Source organism: Tinamus guttatus, unplaced genomic scaffold, assembly GCF_059628265.1.
Source record: "Tinamus guttatus ecotype Peru unplaced genomic scaffold, ASM5962826v1 Tinamus_guttatus_pri_ptg000213l, whole genome shotgun sequence".
Lineage (NCBI taxonomy): Eukaryota > Metazoa > Chordata > Aves > Tinamiformes > Tinamidae > Tinamus > Tinamus guttatus.
In genome coordinates this window covers 9,717,324-9,740,118 of record NW_028288747.1, presented here as the reverse complement: position 1 = coordinate 9,740,118, position 22,795 = coordinate 9,717,324, and the positions used below count along the sequence as shown (strand labels likewise).

The 22,795-nt window shown below is 35.4% G+C and overlaps 1 protein-coding gene across 8 annotated transcripts in view; it reads right to left on the bottom strand.

Moving 5' to 3' along the window:
* Nucleotides 1-22,795, bottom strand: part of FRYL (FRY like transcription coactivator) — a 128,784-nt gene that overhangs the window by 44,780 nt on the left and 61,209 nt on the right. For 5 of the 8 annotated variants that reach the window (XM_088524726.1, XM_088524728.1, XM_088524723.1 and 2 more), the window contains exons 10-29: nt 22,416-22,514; nt 20,829-20,930; nt 17,890-17,934; nt 14,652-14,755; nt 13,938-14,046; nt 12,802-12,888; nt 12,042-12,213; nt 11,245-11,377; nt 10,881-10,988; nt 9,143-9,380; nt 8,504-8,689; nt 8,321-8,407; nt 7,362-7,630; nt 6,811-7,006; nt 4,731-4,855; nt 3,928-3,985; nt 2,919-3,010; nt 1,735-1,907; nt 1,090-1,250; nt 464-574 (exon numbers count right to left, since the gene is read on the bottom strand). In XM_088524726.1, the coding sequence (XP_088380852.1) occupies nt 464-574; nt 1,090-1,250; nt 1,735-1,907; nt 2,919-3,010; nt 3,928-3,985; nt 4,731-4,855; nt 6,811-7,006; nt 7,362-7,630; nt 8,321-8,407; nt 8,504-8,689; nt 9,143-9,380; nt 10,881-10,988; nt 11,245-11,377; nt 12,042-12,213; nt 12,802-12,888; nt 13,938-14,046; nt 14,652-14,755; nt 17,890-17,934; nt 20,829-20,930; nt 22,416-22,514 (2,655 nt within the window). The remainder of the gene's footprint in view (nt 1-463; nt 575-1,089; nt 1,251-1,734; nt 1,908-2,918; nt 3,011-3,927; nt 3,986-4,730; nt 4,856-6,810; nt 7,007-7,361; nt 7,631-8,320; nt 8,408-8,503; nt 8,690-9,142; nt 9,381-10,880; nt 10,989-11,244; nt 11,378-12,041; nt 12,214-12,801; nt 12,889-13,937; nt 14,047-14,651; nt 14,756-17,889; nt 17,935-20,828; nt 20,931-22,415; nt 22,515-22,795) is intronic. The other 3 variants (XM_088524724.1, XM_088524725.1, XM_088524729.1) reach the window with 1 other exon arrangement.

Below are 22,795 nucleotides of genomic sequence, written 5' to 3'. Positions count from 1 at the left end.
ATCTATGCAGCCTGCTGGAACAGCAATCAAGTAATTTCTATGCAGTCACAGAATTAGTACAGTGGAGGCCTTATCTTTCTAATGTAAAGCTTCCTTTACTATCTAGATGATAAACATTGGCCTTCATAATTCTGTAGAAGCCCAAATGGACCCTACAGTCCCCTTGACTCCTTTAAACTTTTAAAGGATTTATTTATTACTGCAACTTTACCTAGTTGATTAGCCCAGAGGTAGTATTGTTTGTCTAACTCTTTGTCCTTCCCTCTTAAATTTTGTTCTGTCTGCTCTTAGATTGTGATTAGGAACTGCCTCCTTCACATGGCAAATGTGTGTATGAAGGACAGTACAAAGCTGTGAGCTTAATTCAGTCTACAGCACTGGACTCAATTTGGCCTCACATCTCATTACAGCACATATTGAAGACACTGACAGTTGTAAACAATGTTGACATTCCCTGTATTACCTTTTTATCCTGGGAATCCAAGATATTATCCAGCCATTTGTATAAATAGCCATCAGATGACAGCCCCACATTATCTGCAACAGGGCCACAACACAGTACAGCAGACATAGCCTTAAGAAAGTAATCGAAAAACATCACATTTTAATACCTCAAGTATGGCAAATGTATTCTAGCAAGCCCATTAAAATATCAAGAACTTCTATTCAGACAAGGAAGAGAAAGGCTGAAAAACTGCTTAATATCTTATCCAATAAATGAAGTAATCAAATCCTATTGTTCTGAACTCCCCCACACAAAGAACTGTCTATATGGAAAAGTAATGGCAAGAGCTGACATGATAATCTGGCTGCTAATACACTTTTACATGAAAGGCAAATTAGGAGTAAAGTCATGGGAAGTAAATACTTAGTTCTAATTTTAAGAAATTCCTGTAAGAAGTGCAATAAGTCACATTATAGGAAAGGCCAAATTGCCAAAAAGGCATAAGGGTAGAAGAGAAAGAGAATTAAGTTGTGAATGACAGCAAGGATGTGAAAACCAACCCCCAAAAAGTCCGTTTGTTAAATCCTCATGAGAAAAGTCAATATAAGAATCTATTTCCAAAATTCATAAAGTGCTAAAAATACCTTCAATGCACAGTATTGGTGTCTGTTTATTTGCATGTTCCTATCACTGTATCTGTCCAGGGGAGTAAACATGATACTAAAAGGACCTGCCCAATGACTGAACAACATAAATAGACTGTGGCGTAGACTCTGCTGCGGAAAGACACTTCTTCTCTGGTGTACTGTAAGAAGAGTACACACAGTTAGACCCACTTTTCTTGTTTTTCTTTTTTTTTTTTTTTTTTTGTAAATGAAGTACATAAAACAGAAACAGACAAAAAATGAATATAAAAGAAAAAGTTAATGTAAAGACAAAATAATAGCTGGATATGCGCTTACTATATTCCCACTTATGCCACTGCTATACAAGAACAAGCTAAAGCAATACAGTAGTCATCAGTCTACTAAAATTAAATGTACTGCCAATCAAGAAAATACCTATAAAATAAGAAAAAGTATGACTCCAAATAGTACCAAAAGCCCTCTTAAAAATTCACATTGCTAAACTTCTATTCGAAAAGATGATATAAATTATTTTTATGAAAGTATGCTGAAACTTCACAGAAAAAAAAGGGCTTGAAGAAAAATATTTTTTTCTTTCTTTCTTTTTCATTACTGCATATTAAAGCAAGTCCTCAGAAGTTACTGATGTTTTGTTTTACATACCTGGAACATTTTGAATGATATTTGCCACTAAGGCACTAAAATGGCACCGGATATCTTTCAGTGTATCAGAATCCTTTTCATTCTCTGCTTCTAGGAGTTGTCTTGTTAGATCAACATACTCCAGTAAAGTGTTGTTGAGGGAATGTGTTTCATTATCAAGGCCACCACTTGCACTTAAAAATAAAAATTCAAATAGCATGTCAATGCATACTACATTTTTTTTAAACGTTTATTTTTCATTTAAAAAAAAAACTGTACAGTTGTAAATATTTAATTAGGAGTCATTTCTTGAGCCATTTGCTGTTCCCTTGTTAAACAGAAAGCCCCAGTAAAAGCAAAACTAATAACCAAACCTCATACTATCACTCATCTTCCCATAGAATTGGTTTCTCATATTGAGGTCAGGTGTTAAAAAAAAGAAAATTTGTAAACCACAAAAAATAATGCATACTACTTGACTGTGAACATATTATGCACTGACTCTTACAAATCAGGCAAGATATTCCATACATCATGACATGCCTAGAAACAGAAGACAGAAATTCATTCATTTTATTTGTGATCATTTCCCATTTCCATTGCTTTGTCCATACTAATCAAAATACGGAGATTAAAGTCTGCATGTGATTCAGAACTGCCCTCCTTTGGAAAACAACTGTTAGAAGAGTGAATCCTTTCTCCTCAGCACCCTCCAACCCTTCTTCCACAATTGCATTCCAGACAACAGAAAGGCCTGCCTGGCACAGCATATGGAAGATGAAGGGGTTTATGGTAGCCCCTTGGGGGTTGGGATGAAGGGCCTGCAGCTGCTGCACCAGAGCCAGACCAGCCCCAGAGAGTGGTCACCAGCTGCAAAGTGGAATAAGGACATCAAAGTTCCAGAGTGCAGACTGTGGTTAGGAGAGATTTTACATACACTAAGTAAGCACCAGTGAGTACCTTAGAAGCTAAAAAGCAATAAAACAATTTCAAAAGAAATGTTGATCACAGTGGCAAAGAGGATGGGGGAGCGAGGCAGGGCTAGAGAAACATAAATTCTGAGTTTTATAAAACTGCTTATTTCTTTATCTTTGTATACAGAAACTTGATGAACAATTTTGCACATTTGTTTCACTGGGTCATAGGAATACTAGCAACTTAATTCAGAAGTAGAAAAAAAAGTCTTCTCTTTAATGCTGCCCCACCTGTGACTAATGACACCAGCATCTGCCAGCAGTTCAAATATTCGTACTAGCTGTACTCGCAAAATATCCCGACGCCTGCGCCGTTTCATGTTCTAGTCAACAAGAAGAAACAAAAGGAAGTGAAGCAGAGGAAGAACTAAGCATAAATACAACATAACATACAGAAGCATTATTATATCTGTGTTACAGCTGGCATCATTTATCAGGGCATCCAAATTTGTAAAAGCAGTTAACAAAATTACACATCAACTTTAATAGACAACAAAGTTGGAAAAAAAAAAAACCCTGTGTTAACTCCAAGATCTATTATGCTAATTATTATACATATTATTAAAATAATAAACTGTATAAAGCTTGTATGTGGCAAACTATGACATATAAACTGATAAACCCAAGTACAAGTGCATATGCAAGACTGAAAACACACCACAGCCCAACCACATTTTGAAATGAATGTTAGGTTCCCATCATTCCTGCTTAATTAGAAATTTATTACTGGTAAAAACCTAAAAGTTACTTCAAAAAGTATTGAGCAATCCTCCGTGAATTTGTGTTTGTACAGATATTATTTCTATGGGTACTTACTAAAGCCTGATTTACTAAAGCCTAAAACCAACACTCTCCATTATAAAATTTTTAGAGTGCTACTATGGCCAGGTGAGTTTAGGGCTGATACAGATATTTTCCTTTAAAATAAATTAATGACTGTAACATAGCTCATTATGTCTTATACAATAGTAATTGTGAGCATTTACTGAACTGGCAAAGGTTATAGTAATGTATAATCACTTAAAATCACTTTGACAAAGAAATACTAAGCAGAGGTCAAATAAAACTTTTCTAACATAAATATCTCCTAATAAAAATATTATTTCACTTAAAAAAAAAATCTGCTACATTGACAGTTTTTAGGTGCAAAATTAAAGAATAATATAATTAACATTTCTTTTCTACAATTTATGAACAGAGTTAAAGCAGGGTATTAAACATAGCAAAAAGTTCTAATTACCTCTGGCCTTCTTTCAAGTGCTTCCTTAATTATAGGATGTAATTCTTCTATTAGTTCCCTGAAAGAAATAAACAAATAAAAAGGACTTATAAAATTACTGAATAATGTCTCAATTGAAAGACCTGTCACAGCAGCTAGTGTGATAATTTAAACACCCTCTGGAGTTTTTTCTTCTTTGACAGTAGCTTTGTGAAATACACCAGTATCTAACTGGCAGATGCTCCTAGCAAGTGATTTTCCTAATTTAAAGACAGAAAATCAACTGGATGCCTTAATAATTGCCCAAAAAGTCATTAAATTGTCATTTACCAAGTTTTATTTTCAGATTCAGGGTTTAGCAAAGTCTTATGGTACAAATAGATTTCATTAGAAAAAAATAAAGGATTTGGGCTATTTATTGTGTTCCATCCTTTGAGTCATCATGATGCACTTACCTGGTAATAATCATTGTTTTTTTAAGGGCAATAATAATATGCTGACAGAAGTTAAATTAGTCTCAATGAAAACTGAAAAGCACATGCTTTGAAGCTGCAGATACCTTCCCATTTTTTTTTGAAGCTCACTCAGTTCCTTCTATTAAATTAGGAATGTTTTATAATTCCAGAAAGGGGGAAGAGGAAGGGAAAAGAAAATAGTAGCAGTGTGAATTTACACAGACAAAATGGTAAGGTAAAAGCAGACTATTTTTACTTCAGTATTTGTTAGTCACTAAACAGATCCTGCACTTTGGACTTCCTGGAATGTGACCCAGGCCTTTTTCTACCTGCTGCACTGTTCCTATAGAGATGTACCAAAGACCTTACCTAAATGCTCCGGGGTTGGTCCTGCCAAGTCCCAGCACAAGGGATTCTGTGATTTCCATGCTCTCAGAGCGCATCATGGGGACTATGTGCTTAAACAAGGAGGAAGGGGATGGAATGCCAATGATCTAACAGATAAAACCAGAATAAAACAGAATGAACACTGAGGCTGCAACATTAAAACATCTTCTCTAATTTCGCGGCTTTCTTAAAATGACAGTAACATAAAACGCTTATAATTCAAGCTTCAAAAATTTCAAATCTGACATTTTTGATCTTTAACAAGGAAATCTTTTTCTGTAATAGTAAATTAATGTTTTCACCTTCTTCATTCCCTGTCTTGAATTTCCATCCTCAGACCATAATGGATGTCTCAGTACAACAACAGATGGGAAATTTAAAATGGAGAGAAGATTACTCCCTTGCACAAAGGGCAATTATAAAAGCCAGAACATTAGAGCTCCGTTATGACTCGTGCACCTAGTATCAAAAAGATCTTGCACGCTGGCTAGAACACAGAAAAGTGACTATTTTAGACTGCCTCTAGAAATGACTGCAAATTATTTATTTACTATTACATATAAGACATCAGGAATGAAGGTTCTGACTTTCCAATTTGGAATTTTAACTTGCAATACGATTAAAGAGATGCAATGGAGTAATTCTGTGGCTACTCTGCCCATACATCTGGCTTCAATACTGTCCATGGAGAAACCTAATGAACATTTTCTTTCAAAAATAATTCAGACTTGACTGGGTAAAGCACAAGGATTACAAAACCAAACAGTAGCTACAAAGCTCTCACTATCCTTCTCGTTATCCTTTCACTTCCACTGGAGCACCCGCATTCCTATCAGAATTCAGAAACATTTGTGCTAGAAATATTACAATTACATGTAGTACCATACAAATTCCCTAAAAACCTACCCTCTCATAGAGCACCAAAGATAATCGTGAATGCCTCAGAAAAAAAATCACAAGTTAACTGCCTTAGTCATTGCTGTTCTTTTCTCAGTACAAAATCTTTTGGGAAGCATCTCTTCCCATGGGTTAGTAGTTTGCTATGCACTGAGAGTTCTTATATAACAGGGTTGAAATATATTAAGTTGTATATTAAGAAATATATTAAGTCAAATCTTCTCCAAGAGGTGCTGGGTAGGCAGTTAGACCAAACCTTCACAGCAAAAGACACCTTTAAGTTACTCTCTAGCAGAGTCATCTCTGGGAAACTGAAAAAAATCAGACAGTTACACACAACCCATTAGGGCAGATCTCCAACTTCAGAAGACACATTTTTATAGAGGTTTCCAAGGCTTTTCTCTGCTTCTTTGGAAGACATTCTGACTACAGGAGGTTTGGTTTTTTTCTTTTATTTTTTTTGTTTGTTTTAGAGGGAGTGGGATGGGATGGGACTTGCTGAGCAGAGACGATGCTTTATATGTTTTGGAGTATCTACTCTCCTTACAAAGAGGGAATAGATTTCTGGTGTCTCCATCTCTTAGACTCCACTGCATTGCTCCAAGAGAACAGAAGTAGTTTCTTAGATGTAGGGAGAGGAACTTCCTAACAACGTAACTGGAATAAGCTGCTTCTGACAGAAATCTGCTGCACAGTCCATCAGTCACCTTCAGCACCACTGTATCAGCTACCTAAGTGATTAAAAAAAGGAAAGAAACACACCTCCATGTGACATGAAAACTGCCTGCTGTTGGGAAAAATACGCGAGGCTACTGCCTCAGTTACTGAAACTAAAATTAGAGAAGGCTCTTGACAAAGAAAAAAAAACAAAAGACACTTTCCCATTATCATCAGAAAAGACTTGGAGATTGGGTTAACATCTTCATGACATGATTGTTTTTTTGTGTCAAAGAACATAAGCAGAAAAACTTCTACAACGCAGAGTGGAAAAAGAAAAGTGAAACACTCCCCTAAACAAATGAAAGGTGAATGTATACTATGCCATTTTCCTCACAGGAATTACAGAAGCATCTGTGAATCACGATATGTATTATAAGCCTTATTTGTTTCTATTTTCAGTAATATGTAGTTAGAGCTAACTACAGTAAGCAATAGAAGAACCTACTCTTGAATCAATGCTATAACCACTGTCGGGAGTAGACGCCAGCGTCTCGGGAGGGGAACATCTCACAGAGCCTGTGGAGGTGGAGGAGTTTGCAGAAGAAGCTGCACTGCAGCACAGAATCAGGTAGTTTCTCCAGAGTCCAATATAGGAGTCACTGCTTGTAGTAGTATTTACTTTCTTGGCATTGATAGGGCTGCTATAAAAAAAAGAGAGAAAAAAAACCCCTCAATATAGAAAATAAAGCTTACTGGAGTTATCTTTCTCAATTTATTTTTAAATTATGTGTATGACCTCACTTCTGCAACTGTTGACATGGTAAAGTCTGAGTAACTTAACAGAATAGACTAGCACAGCAATAACATCTGTTTCTAGACAAAGCTGTTGAACTACAATATGGCCAAAAGGCATGAATTAAGTCAATTGATTTTCTTTCCAAGTAGGTTTGCTTTAACATTTTATTATATCAAGTTGAATTATACCCATAGAAAATAATAATAGTGCACATTTTACTTGCACAGTATTACAGTGATGATAAATCTCACAGGACTTACTTTATATCCACCTGTGGGGACAGTAGCTGGAGCCTGGTATAAGCAAATGTCCAAGCATAGCTCACAGCTGTTGGGCAGTGTTTGGGAAGATTTTCTTGTTTCATAAAACTTGAGAGGCTTATAATCCAGGGATCTTGACCTTGGGCGACATGTGCAAATATCCATATGTGCGACGGACTGACCACATCAAACTGGTGGCTGATTGGAGAGGAACTCCAGTCAGCCAAAGTCTGCAAATCTATTGAACTGGGGCAGTACAGTAAAGTAGTCTGTGTGTGTAAACAGAACAAGGAAACATTTGTTACCCATATATGTTCAGTAACGTCTTTGCATTGCTAATGAAATATCAGTCAAGAGCAGATCTAGCAAATAGATCAAAACAGGCGTGGTGTTTTACAGAAGTTCTTAATATGATCATTATATAGACATGCTATTTGGAAAGAATCCGGATATTAGGAAATAGTAAACTGTAAAAAGCCCTTTCTGATGACTTATTTCCCCGAAAGGTTCCAAATTCTTAAAACCTTATTCTTCAATTCCATTTCACTTCTTAAAAGTAGTATCAGAAGAGTCCCTCCTGGACACTTACAAGTTAATAATAAACATACATTAAAGAGTTTAGCTGCTATTTATTCATATATAGTTTTCATCATTATTTACATAATCTAAGTTGGCTTTAAAATTAGAAAGATGTTTTATCCCTGCTATCTCTTATGCAAGAATATATCTCAGCAACACATTTACAATCAACAGTCTATGCAATTCATTTCCTCTTGGTAGAAGACAAAAGGATATAATAAGGGGAAAAACACTAATTGCTTATTCCTTGGTCAAGCGTACTGTAAAAGCAACATAATGACACTGTAATTTAAAATATATAGAGCTCATATGGGACAAAGGTTTTACCTCATCTTACATCCAACTCAGTATAAATAATATTAACGATAAAAGAGTCCTACCTGATCAGCCCCAGTGAGATGTATGAAACTCTCCAGGATAGAAGCACTTAGTCTGTCCATCACATCTATAGCCAAATCATCATCACTCTAAAAAAGCCGAAATAGAAACCACAACAAGCTCAAAGTCAAGGAAAGCAGTACTCTTTCAGTGAGCAGTTACATGAATGAGTCATTGACTCTTACCTTGGGAATTTCTAAAACTGTGAACAAGGCTCGTATTTCTCTAAGAACACTGACAGCTAATCTTCTGGTTGCAGGCCTCGTGCTGCAAAGAATCACCAAGGCAAAGCCTTCCACCACATGAAACACGCTGGAATAAAGGCTCCTCTCCAGAGGGAGGCTATGTGCAGCGCCACCAGATACACCACGCTAAGGAAAAGATAATACACGGTAAACAAAAAATTAAGAACAAAGTAAGCATCCTAAGATACAATTTTATTATAGTGATGGTGAAATTAAAAAAAAGTCATTAAATGTCACATTTAAGAGTATATATAATTAAATTACTTCAATATTTTCTGTTTGTTAGTAAAAGCACGGGTTTTCTTAGTTACATTTTTAAGCACGCTCATTAAATATACAAGTGATAACTTTTGATGCAATCAAAAATGTGGCAAATATTAGCTTTTAGACAACAATGAATAATATTAAAATACACTTCTGGCAGAATTTTTTCTTCAAAGCAATAGGTCTAAAAATCTCCCAGGGCTGCAAGAAAGCTATTCAATATTTGTTACTTAACTAAAACAATAAAGTATGCTAACAAAAAGGTATGTAGATAAAAAAGGTATTTTAATAATAAAGAACATAATTAGGAAATACCTGAGAATCTTGGGTTTTATTGTGCATTTGGGCTGCTTGTTTCCACTGATTTATGAGCTGCACCAACATTTTGACTGCATTGTCAAGAAGCGTTGGGTGGACGTCAGTTACTTCGCGCACAATAAAATAAACAAACCCTGAAAGAACATCCTCCCGCCAGTCTGGGAAATCAAGCATCAATGCTTGGAGCGTATTGAAAGCCAAGGCGCGCAGTTCCTCGTCCATATGAATGGTCAGCCTGGACAGAAAAAAACAGCAATACCGTTACCCTAGACTTGCACATTCAGAGCCAGGCTTCACAAATTAGAATTTGGTGTTTATCCTTCTTCTTTGCTTTTTTTTTTCTTTTTTTTTTTTTTAATTAACACAGAAAATTTCCAGAAAGATGCATTTTTCTGCACCAAATACATTTGAAATAGGCGAAAAACAGAAGGATTTACAATTATAGCAAAATAATGCAAAATACTTCACAAAACTACTTTAAAAAATTCATTTTCAAGAGATGTTCAATCCTTTCATATGGTCCTGTATTCACATGGATCTGAGCAACTACTTTGGATACTTTGAAGCTCAATGGGTGCCCCGTGAAGAGCAGGTTATGTTCTTTTAACCAAAATCTAAAATAACACATTATTTCTACAAATAAAGTAGACCTTCTCTGGACAGGAGAACCCCACCTCTCCTCACAGTGTTAACACATACACTTCAAAATATCTCAGCTTGTTAGAAGAAATTTATAAAATATTGTACTGTTATTTAATAATTCACAATTTTTATTCCATTTTTATTCCTAACTCAGCAGAAACAGTGCTAAACCACTAACATTTCACATTCACAATGTTAACATTTTCTTTTTAATAACTCCACATACCATATGCAAATACATTTATCTCAGAACTACAAACTGATTGGTATTCCTGCACCAAGATCATTCTTATTTTAAAACTATACTTTTGCTCTTCAAACCTCTCCCTTCCTCCCAAGTTCTCATAATACAGTTCACTTGCCCAGTTGTACACATTTCCATGTAATATAAATCCATTTTATCTTCCTCCTTTTTGAGTAAATGGGATGGGGGACTCAGTGGGAACAAATCAATGAGGGAGTTTAATTGCTTTAGTTAATAAGTAAAGATTGCTTGCATTTATCTCAACTATCTGTTCTCACTGAATGCTCAGACTACCCACCAGCTGCCTCTCACCAGTTACTTATCAGCACTGATAAGGCACAATCAATCTAAAACGGAGATAAGACAGAAAATAATAGGCGTGCTAATGGATCACACACACACACACAAAAAAAAAAGGGGGGGAGGGGGGGAAGTAGTAGCCTCCCAAGGGTACTTGTCTCCCATTTTGGAAATCTCAAACAAGAAAGTGGGGAAAAAATGATGATTGCTACAAAGAGACCACAAGCCCAAAAAACAAAGCAACAGAAATAAATTCCTAGTTTTCAAAAACTTCTCTCTAAAACCCACATCAAGTTCAAAATCTTCTCTTTTAAAACATACTTTACGTCCTGCTGCTGTGGCCAATATGTAACACTTGACCAAACGCAGAAGATAAGAAGGAAGAGGGGGAAGGAATCCGTGTATGCAGTGGATTCATACTACACAGAGTATGGGTCTACATACTACATACTACTCATACTGCATCTAGGGCACTGAGAGCCTCTTGATTACACACAAACAGCTTTTAGAAAAGAACATGCCACAAGAGCAAAATTTCATTTCCCTTACCTTGCAAGTAATTCAATGAGGTCAGTCCTGCTCATGCCATCTGGAATCAGTCTTGGGATAGCAGCAATGCAAGTTCTGAACAAATCTATCTTAGGTTTTCTTTCACCCCTGTGAAAACAATTTATATCCACCAACACAACAGGGAAAGGTATTTAAGTACACCATTTGAAATATTTTCAAATTTATGTTAAAACTGCAGAAGCTAGCAAAGTTATCATCCTCAATCTACACAGTAGGGAAATTAATCTTAATTTAATACTAAAATAAGTTAATATTTTAACGTACTAATGATGGAATTAGAAATATATTACAGAATAAAATCAATATAACATGACCCTGACAATGAAAATATTTTAATACATACGTAATCATGTCTTCAGGTTCTTTATTGGACATCTGCACACTAGTCATGCACATTGGCCTTCCAACTTCTTTGTCCAAATGCCTAAGAATGCTGTCTAGTGCTTTTCTGACTTGAGGATAGTATATGGACATCCCTTGAAAAATAAATTAATTAATAAAATCATATGATTTGTTTCACTATTTCATGCTCTCATTTTATTTTGATCTTCTAACTAACTTATCCACCATGTATTCAGCTTAAGATAAATACCAGTTTTACAGTAAGATGATATTAAACACATAATTTAGGTGTTGAAAGAAAATAAATGTATGCTGAACATGCAGTTGGTAGGTGTTAACAGTAGGAGCTGAAAGCAGAAGAAAGAATATATACAAGGAAGTAGTTCTTAGTCCCTTTCCTATTTTCTCAGTTCTGAGCATTTTAGTTCTAGCTGAAATTACACATGTTGAAAGAGCCCTTTAGAAACTGCTTCAGTAGCAGAAGATCAGCATGTGGGTTAAAAAGTTTCCACCCCGCTTCAGGTGGGAGATATCCTAGAGGGAAAAAAGGCTTTCTAGTGTTAGTTCAACAACACAAAACAGTTTTAAGAAAAGTCAGGGATCTCATCTTGGGACATCAGAAATTCAATATTCCGAGGGAGCCCTCTCTACATAAGCAATTTTGTTACAACATACTGCCATTAGATTTCTAGTAACAAATAAAGTAAATATAAAGTCTACACAAGTGTACTCTTTGAGAATAATTGAAAATGAAATACATATATTGCAAATGTCAATTTACAGAAGAATAAAACATACCTATAACTTTTGCTTCCTCATCTGTCAGTGTTTTATTAAGAAAAATTTTCTTCACACGGAGAGTATTTCCTGAGGGAAGAACAACTCCTGTGGTTGGCATTGGTGGTTCGCCATCTTTCTGCTGCAAACTATCTGCTATCACAAGGAAAACTCTGAGGCCTATATTCATCCTCTGCAATAGCAACAAAAGGAAAAAGAAGTATGAAGCAAAATTTAGCATAACATTCACTTAGCATAAATCAGAGTAAGCATTATTTAAATATTATATTTTAGAGCAATGAAGGTAATATAGTTCAAATGTTCAATGCCTCCCCACAGCTCTGATTCTAGTTAACTAAATTGTCAAGGGCTAATGTACTTAATGTTTTTACAAAACACAGCACTGAAGGACTTGATAGGAATCCTGAAAATGAAATACTGAAGCAGATATCTAAAGTTTCTCATCTACTAGATAGCATCTTGGACTGTAAGATCAAGGTAGGGCTTTACAGTTGTATTACTACAAATATTTACACAAACCTACTATTTTTTTTGTTGTTGTTGAAATAAGTCCAAATTGTAGCACTGTTGTTTGTTTCCTCACCAGAAATGAAGCAGCAGTTATGCATGAATACAGTTATTTCTTTAGTTTAGTCAGGTGAACCTCTTTCAATACACATTAGCCTGTTTGCACTCCAGCTCAAAAATAAGCATTTTCCCCAAATACCCGCCCTGTCCCCAAATACCTTTTCTCACCATATAAGCAATGGGCTTATTTTACCTCTGGATTAATAGTGAAGGTTTTGGGTGATTTTCCAACACTAAGAAGATCAAAAATTATTTCTTTCATTGCAAAATCCAAACGTTCCTATAGAGGAGAACAAATGTATATGATTTCAATTTTCTGTTAACATGCACAGTGAAATCTCTTGGCTTTGCATAGATGTCGGATGTCATGCCTTACTATCTTTCTACCTGGAAAAAAATATTCTCTTTGCAAATCATTCCCATGAATTAACATTTTTATTTACTGCAATACAATTTAAATTCTTTGTAGTAAAACAAACAAACAAAACCACAGTAAGATAAGTTTACTAAAATGGTAAAACAGACATACAAACTAGAAAATGCATGAGTTAAGATTGTCTTTGTCAACTTGGATTATCCCCTTGTTTGAAGAATGACACAGCTCTGCATCAGGCCTTTCCCAGTAATCCATTGCAATCTCATTTTCTACTCAGTCCATTTCCATGTCATTCAAATCCAGATATACCCACTGATTCCAGCACTTAACAGCAGCATTGCCATCCACTGGCTTGTTGTCCTCCCCCCGCCTTTTTTTTTTTTTTTCCAAACCTTTTATCAAACCTCTCTCCAGTCCAATTCAGGCTTTTTATTTTAAAATCCCACACCCCCTTTTTTTGGAAACAGAACAACTATTGCAAGGAAAAGAACACAGGCTTTCATGTTCTCAGATGTTGTGATTCACATCAACACAGCTGATAGCAACCAGGAAGAGCAATTTCAGGAAAGAGTTTTGTTCAGCACTGGAACAAGTAGCCAGAACACACTGCAGATGGAAGCTCTGGATTTAAATTACAATACTCAAATCCTTTCCAACAGCTTATACTAATTATATTACCAAATTTTTACATCTAAATGTATACAATTGTGCAACATAATATAAAAGTAATATTCAACATTAAAATGTTCATTTAAAATAGCAATTGAAGTTACTGAGGAGTACTTGTACATTCCATATCCTGTCACTAGTAGCATTTCATTCAATATACACAATATAATGCCATTAGTTCAGTACAAATATGTCAAAAATCAAATGTCAAATGTACACTTCTCCCAAATAATGTTCACACTGTTTTCATATCTCTAGTTAGAAACAGTCTAGAAAGATCTTACCTGAGCAATGAACTGAATAATCTTCACAAATATGTTCAGAGGTGTGTCTCGAGGGACCACACTACGTGATCCTTTAGGAAAAAGTGCTGATACAATGCTCATGAGACGGCTACAGGAATTTAGAAACAAATATTAGAAACAAATCTAGAGTTTTTTTTTAAGCAATAACATTTAGAATAGCATAGATATTACATTTCAAATGTGGCTCCTGTATGGGATTAGTATTATACATAATACAGACACATGACAAGAAGAATTTGCTATGTAGAATCTTTTGCTGTCACAGGAAACAGTATCATATGTTAACTAAAAATTGATTGAGATCTTCTAAACTAGTTAGTCAGGAGCAGTAGGAAAATCAAAATGACTATTCCATATTCTCATTCTGCTATTACTTTGATTTTTTTTTCATGTTTTTTCATTCATGGCACACATCCAGCGACAGCCACTTTATACCCTATTTATTATGCTGCCATTGGTGCGTTTTAGTTTAAGTATGTTTCTCAATTCACTCATGTTATTGCATATATTTAAAACCAATCATAGACTTTCATTATCCTACTTGCCAAACTAATCAATTTTTTCACCCTCCATTAAGATTATGTCTCTGTTCCTCTGCATACATTATTAGCCCATCTTTGCACTGGCTCAAAAATCTCTGCTGATATCATTAGGGAAAAATAAACAAATAAATTCATAGAGTAACAAACTTACCTTTGAGTTACAGTGTTGCTTTCACATTTTATTCTAATAACATAAACCCACAATAATCTATACAAAGATTCCAGTGCAACTCGGGACATTTTGGGATCTTTATTCTGTAAAATAAATTTAAAATGAAGTTACTGTTGTCTGTGTGATACTCACAAAGCAATGAAAGCTGATATTTCTTATACTCTAAAAGCTTGAATATCTTTTATTACATATTTACAATACTATTTAAATATTGAGTTGTAATTCCACATTATTCCATATAAGTCTTCTACTTGGATAGCAGAGGAGTAAATAACAAGCAGATACTCCTCTTGAGATGAGCGCCAAGAGTGATTGCCTCATAGAACTTTTCTCAGAAAGCTCTCAGGAATAAATACCTACTTTATAGGAAACTAACTTATAGCTCATGCTTAACAACAAAAGAGCAGCAGTTTTGAGTCAAAGTCCGGTTAAGTTCAATACTCAGTTTATAAGAGCAGTCAGTAGCAGGTGCAGAAGGAAAGAACACAAAAAAAGGCAAGCCTACAGGGATATGCTTCCTATGGAGGGCTAGATGCCCTCCAGCCTTCTAGCAACTTAAAGGGTTTCCTGAGTCTTATACTAGTTTTTAACTCTCTTTTAATGGATTTTTATTTTAACAATTAATCTAGCAGTCTGAATCAATCTAAAATCTTGTAGTGTAATTCAGTTCACGCATTGTATGTAAAACTATTCTTTTCATCTTCAAGCTAGTAATTTATAGTTGGTTGGACTCCTAGCTCTCACACTGTGTAAAACAGCAACAGTTCAGTATTCACGCTCTCCATACCAACCCCAGCTGTCCAGCTGAGGATTCTCAGTGTAAATATAATCCTGAAGTGTCCAGTGCTACTCTTGAAATTGGCCTTTAGTAGTAGCTTATGACCAGAAGAGTGAACTCCAAAATGTCATCTTTTAAGGCATTCACTCACTTAAAATTGATGCTCAGTTCTCTACAGACACAACACTTCTGCATAATGGCTTGAACCTAATTAACTCCACTTTCCGTGATCTCTACCACAAGGCAGTCAGAACAACAGTATCACTTTGTCCTTCCAGGACAACTAAAGTGCAATTCTACAAAGTGTTTAAGTGGACCTAAGACAGCACTGCTCTTCCTCTACCAATAAGAAAGTCCAAGTCAGAACAGTAAGCTGATCCAAATAATTTCATAACCATGTATGCCCAGCAGACTATAAAAGGGAGACCAATATGGGTGGCTCTAACATGGATGACTCAGTACCATTATTTTTGGTAGCAATTACTTTAAGGAAGGCTAAAATGCGTAAAACAAGAAAACACAGACACAAAAGTACTCATGGTACTTCACAGACAGATAACATGTATGGCTATTTATGAAAGAACATCAAAGTTAAGCAAATTCATCACTTCAATAGCCTCAGTGGGCATACAGGATGTTTTTCCACAAGGGCTAATCCAGGCTTAAGTCAGAGATAATTCTGTTCTACTCTTCCTTTCATGCTTACTCAATGTGTTCCTACCATCACCTTGACTTAGCACAAATGGAATGCAGCAGGCAGTAAATTTAGGAAGGTGATCTGGGGGAAAAAAGTCATGCACATCCATGGTCACTATTCAGACAGACAAACTGCTTCAAACATCTTGACATACTGGACAGCAGAGCAGTGAATTTACCAGCAGTTATTGCAAGGAAGAGGCAAACACTCATAATTGGATGGGAGGCTCACACTGTGATAACATTGATTTTATTCAAGCTAAACTGCTAGGAAACTGTAATAATATTACATCTAGCCTACAGGTCTTCATGTTCAGAGTAGGTTTGTGAAATCACTGGTAGATACATAACCAAGATCCATGTGAAATTCTTTGTCTAGAACTTTTCTTATTAATAGTAACACACTTGAGTAAAACTTTGGTTTTCTTATATCTGATATTCCAATGGGAAGATTAATTTATAAGTTCAAATAAAAAGCAAGATATAAAACTCCAAAATTTACGTCATTGAAAACAATAGTAATCAAAAAGCCAGTAGAAATAGCAGATATTTATGCTTCAGTCAACAACATTCCTCCATTTTTAAGGACTTTTAATCATTCAATACAGTTATTTGTGACCAGTTATAACAAAGTTTGCATCTTTGCCAAAAAATGGAATGTTTGAAGAGGAATTTATGTTTTAAAAAGGTTACAAGATTATAAAGACAGCAGCACTTTTAATTTCTTAAGCACTGGAAACTTTCGATTTATCTTCCTGTAACTGGAAACTGAACAAATATGCTAGAAGAAAATGGGTTTCTTTTGTCTAATTGTGGCACATTTTAAGGTCAGTGTCATTAGATTAATATTTCCTCTTCTCTTTGAAATTACTATATTAGAATTCAGTATCTAGTAGCCTATTTAATTCACCATCCTGGATGAATTTCAGTGTTTTAGAGATGCATATCAGGCTTTAAAGCATTTTTCTGGGATTTTTGTTTTGAACACAGTTCTTTTTCAAATCCTAAAACTTTTATCACAGATAAATTATCAGCAAACTATGGAATAAGCTGTCAAAATCATATCTCTATTAGAAAACAAAAAAAGAAACAGTCAAATTACGAACAATTCAATGAAATATATCTGAACAAAGGCAAAAAACAACACAGTATTTTTCCATGTTAGTCAAATGTAGTCACTTACTGAAGAAAGTACTTTTTAACACTGATGTTAAACTTTTCTTCTGTTCTGAACTAAAACATTTCCTATTTTTTAAAACCTGCAAAACCAACAGTGTAAAAGTCTTTCAAGTTAGTGCACTGCAAGTTGTTATAGTAAATCAGTTCCACATTTTTATTGTGAATGTTTTCAAGTTCGCTCACATGCAAAGTTTGCTCACTTTTAAGTGAACTAGCAGAAACAATCATACATCTAAGTAGACATTTTACTTCCCAGTGGAAACATGCACGACTGCTCAAGGAAACCAGTGGTGATATTGATACTCAATCTCACCAGGCCACATTTTCACCCTCAAGAAAACTGATACTAGACGGTTTTCTGAACTTTTTTCCTTTACTCTCCATAAAAAAAAAAAAATCTCTGAACAATTAACTCTCTTCTGTCTTGTTGCATCTTCACTGTACTAAGAGCAATTTTACAGAGCAAGGAGAGCACAAAATACAGCAACTAAGACAAGAACAAAATAGAGCATTTACATTAGACAAAGCAACATTTCACTGAGGTATAACAACATTTTAACTCACCTGCAATGTTTCTATTTGTTTTCTGATACTGTTGTTAGATGGCATCTAAATAAAGCAATGTGAGACAGCAAAACATAACAAACATGAGAATGGGAGGCACATGCATGTTAGATGAAAAAAAGCACAAAACCAACGGATAGCTGTACAGTAAGGACTCTATTCAGTAGAAATAGTTTTTCCTATAACAGCAGAAAACGTTCCCCTAACTTAGAAGGTTTCATGATAAAAGATGCTATTGTTAAACTATAAAAGTGAAAAAATTCTTTCATCAAAGAGTGGTGCAGAAATCTAGATCCTTTCTCTTCCCATCTGGGCAGATTTCTTAAACATTCCTACCTCTCCCCCCTGTAAGAGGTTGTACAGGTTCAAGACACTTCCTTCAAGAATTCATCAGTTTTCTCAGGTAGCTGCTAAAACAGTCTATCAAAATACTGGTCAAAAAAGTAAGTAAAATGTTTTACAAAAAGTGACCACGGATAGATCCTGCTGAGCAACTTTTGTCTATATGGCAATGTGTAAGGCAATGCCCTGGCAGGGTCAACCACCATGCAAAGTCAAGCTCCATGTATCTTCAAAGACTCCCTTTGGTACACTACTGCTCTGGAGCAACTCTTATACCTGCTCTATCTACTATAGGAATTGATTCAGACACAGAGCTATTCAGTCCTTGCTCCTAGCAGTAATAACAGGAAAGAGAAAGAAAACTAAGCTGCTGCTTTTCAGCAAGGCTGTTTTCAGCAAGGTTGTTTTTCTACATGAAATGTGCCTGTGTGACCAAGTACAAAGAGTTTACAAGGGAAATATATATTGCTAGCACTGGGTCTGGGCTCCGGAGCACTCTCAGAATCATTCTCAAGTGCAATACAGCTACAGTTGTTAAATGAAACATTGCACTGCAATACTGCACGGGAAGGTAGGATATGAATGTACTACACAGCGGTTACCATGTGGTAACTTCCCACGCACGGGCTCTCGCACCACAGCAAGTGGGAAAATTCATTTCTCTGTCTGAAAGATGCCTACATGGCACCTTCCATGCAAGGTTTATAAAAGCTGCACTTGGCAGTCACCACAGAAGAAATCCAGCCGTATGACCTAACTTGCCTTCCTGGCAACTTGCTTGTGTCCCTGTGCTCCTCATAAAACATTTTTTGGTGGATATTCCTGTGACAAACTCTAATTGCTATTATTATTTCAATCTCTAATTTGTATAAGTTTCCTCCATACATGAGGGTAGAGAAAACTTTTTAGCACTCTAAAATAACTCCCAAAGCCCGCAAAATTACTTTATCAGGCAACACCAGGGATACTAGGTAGAATGGATTTGAAATCCTTACTACATTTACATACGTAATCAAATGCAAATAAAATAACTTATGCAATTAGGTAACCAGGAGAAAAATGAGGAAAAGGAAATCTAATAGAGTAAACTCCTGGGAGATTCAGATTTATACATTAATGAGATTACTTATTACAGAGTGCATGCATTTCAATTAGCACCAAGAAACACAAAGGAACACATTCATTCACAAGAAACAGGTGGACAGTTGAGATGTAGTTTTAAAGATTAACCTCAACAAAGTTTCTGAATGAGCTAGGCACTCAAAAAAAAAAAAAAAACAGTAATACTTTGTGGTCAAATTAAACCAATTTATAAATATACTGAATAACTCACTGCAGCGCCCAAACACTGCAAATTTTGAAATGCAGAAATTCATATATGCAATTTCTGCTGAATAGAGCCTTTAAAGTAAACGTGTTAAGCTGTTAGTGGTTAACAAAAATACATAAAATATAAAATGCATGCTGAGCAACTACCAGTTAAACTCACTGGCATCTATAGTTTTAACACATCCATTATCAGCAATGGATATCATGCCAGGAGAAAAAAAAAGCAACTTCCAAAAGGTAAGAATTTTAAAAAGCTCGAAAAACAAATGCAAAAGAAGCCTTTTAGCTTAGCAAAATAAAATGAAAACAAAAATCAAGGCAGATATTGCAAAAGAACTGCAAATGTTAGACGAAAAATATACAAAACCCGAACAAGCAACGGAAAAGTGTGAAAGATGTCATGGAAACAAAATGTCCCTTTAAAATAAGAAGCAATCCAAGCAGCTAAACCTACTTCCTTTTTACTTCAAGCTGGCTTATGTACTTAACAATAAGCTGTGGAATTGTCACGCATACCTAACCAGAATGAACACTGTGAAGGTGGATCAAAGAATTCATTAAAAATATCAAAATCAATACATTAGACAAAATCATGAACTATGTTAATCAAAATTAAAGAAAGAAAGGGTGCAACAAGAAAATCATCTTAAAAATCCCTAATTTCCCAGTAGTACAATCTCTGAATTTTATCAATCAGCTCATGTTTACTATTGAATCAGCTCATATTATCAACTGAAGCCAAGTGTTAAAGGGACACTGTAAATTTTTATTTGACAAAATTGTATCAGAGCCTACAAAAGAACAATTGTAGATATCATTTCTTTTCTGGCCTACTGATTCACTTCCTACTCCTTTAATAAACCAAGAAAAGATTTACATTTTAGAAGTATAAAATCCATTCATTTTCTCAAAAATAATTTTCATGTGAAAACTTACAGTTTGTGCTTTCTCTGATTAGCATAAAATAGCACTTATTAGGCAGATTCTTCCACAGATTTAACTTGGCAAAACTGGTTGACGATTCATAGCAGAATTAAAACAACCTCCCCTGAGCAGAGCCATACCCTTTTCCAGCATTACAAAATATGAGAAAAGCTTATACTAGACAAGGGAGATTTACGGCATTAAAGTATAGAAAAAAAATGTATTTCACAGTGTCCTTTTAAACAGCCAAACATTTGTTGTACATTTGGCACTAGAATGTTGAGAACATACCGGAATAAACACTATCAATTTGTGATAGTGCCTGAATTGAAAAGGATTCTTACCTTTAGATGTGACAAACAGTTCTGCAGGAAAACGTGCCAGTTATTTAAAAAAAACTGTTTCTGACTGACACACAACAGGCAGGTGATCAATGGATACAAAGCCTACGAGCAGGGGGGAAAAAGAATTGATCAAATTCCTCTTTGCAGCCTTCCCGAATGTCCCCACTGGGGCCGAGTCACACGCTGGCCCTGGGCTCCCGCTCTCCCGGGGCCGGGCCCGCTCCGCAGCGGCTCCCGCTGCGCGGCCAGGGCAACGGTACCGCTCACAGCACAGGCCAAAGAAGGCCTTGGTCTCACAGGAAGACCATGAAAGGCTTCACCCCTCTTCAGATACCTGCACTTTCCTTGCTACCACTTAGTTCAGTTCATAGAACGCAACACACTGGGAGAGGGAACTGCCTTTAAGGAGAATATTCAGGAGCAATATAAGCAACTCCGTAAAAACGGAGGCAGGCTTTAGGTTGTCAGAAGTGCCTACTTAAATTAAAAGTCTACTTTTAACTGAAAATCAACCACAATTTAATAAAGTCTGTGAATATGCAAACTACACTTCTTTGCTCTTGTAACATTTGTTCAAATGCTGCCTACGTTTCAACATCTAAGAGTGAGGAATGCAAAATTTGATTTCAGATTATGTTGTTACAGAATAAAATTAAGAATGAGGACAAATAGGTTATCGATAATCCTGATATAACAAAGTTTCTGACATATTAAATAAAATCACAGTGGTGAGAACTGGCAGCAACTGCTTTACATTCTTTATATATAGGGTTTAAACACCAACAGTAACATAGGCTTTATATTCTCAGACTGAGAGAAATTCTCTGAGAAAAATTCTCAGAGAAAACAGAGCTCCATCAAAACAGATGCCTCCATCAAACTCCCAAATTTAAAAGTGAAAAGAATTTTTTTAAAATTAACTAGCGTATATCAAATATGCCAATTGTAATGCAAAATTTAGCTCTGTATTTTTGGTCAAGTGACAGCTATCAACTTGAAACATGGATGCTATGCTTGCAAAGAGCTACCAAATACTGCATTAATAATGGAATTAAATCCATGCTAAGATGCAGTCTTATGGAAAAAAAGTCCTCAAAAAAGATTATTTCTCTAAAAGAGATAATAAAAGATACTGGGAAAAAAGTTAAATATATGAGCAGAGGAGAAAACTGCCAAAGCAGGGCCATTAAGAGGTTGCTATCTTGCTGAAAAAGTCTAGTCTGCCACTTCAATCTTATAATTAAATATAAACTAAACACACAGTCTTCCCAGTCTTCCCAAATATAAGTTCCTACTAAAAGAGACATTCATTTAGATAACTGTGTTAAAACCCACTAAAATATTTAAAAATGAGCATCAGTTTCAAGACAGTTTCCCAAGTGAGATAACAGAAGCACAAATCTTCCACAAAGAAACCGATCAAATTTAAAGCAAGTGCAATAGAGACAATGTGAACTTAATTCTAACTGAGCTGAGAAGTCAAGGTTTAAATTCACACTGCTGCTAGCTTTTCTCAGATAAGACACTAGCTTAGAAAAGTCTAAAATGAGCAAAATGTATGAGAGTTGTAATATTTCTTTAAAATACCAGCGAGTGCTTCTTTCTTGAACTCAATTCAAAGGTAGTCTGATAAAGCATCTCCACAAAATTTTTCAAACATGGCACATTCACTTCATTTTTAACAGCCTATTAAAAAAAATACACAGATATATGAGTTCAAAGCTTTACACACAAGGCAGTTAACATAAACTTTAAGAAGTCCAGTTATTCAAGAATTCAGTATCTAAATCTCACATTAGATATATAAGTAATTATTTTAGTACTGATGTAGCACATAGAATCTCTCCTTAAAACTTAATAATTATGCTTTCAGTCACCTCCTAGCTGCCCCCAAATTAGTCTTCTTTTTCTACTCTTAAGCCATAAGTTGATTGGTACCCTGGCTGTCAGTTGTTGCCAACAACACA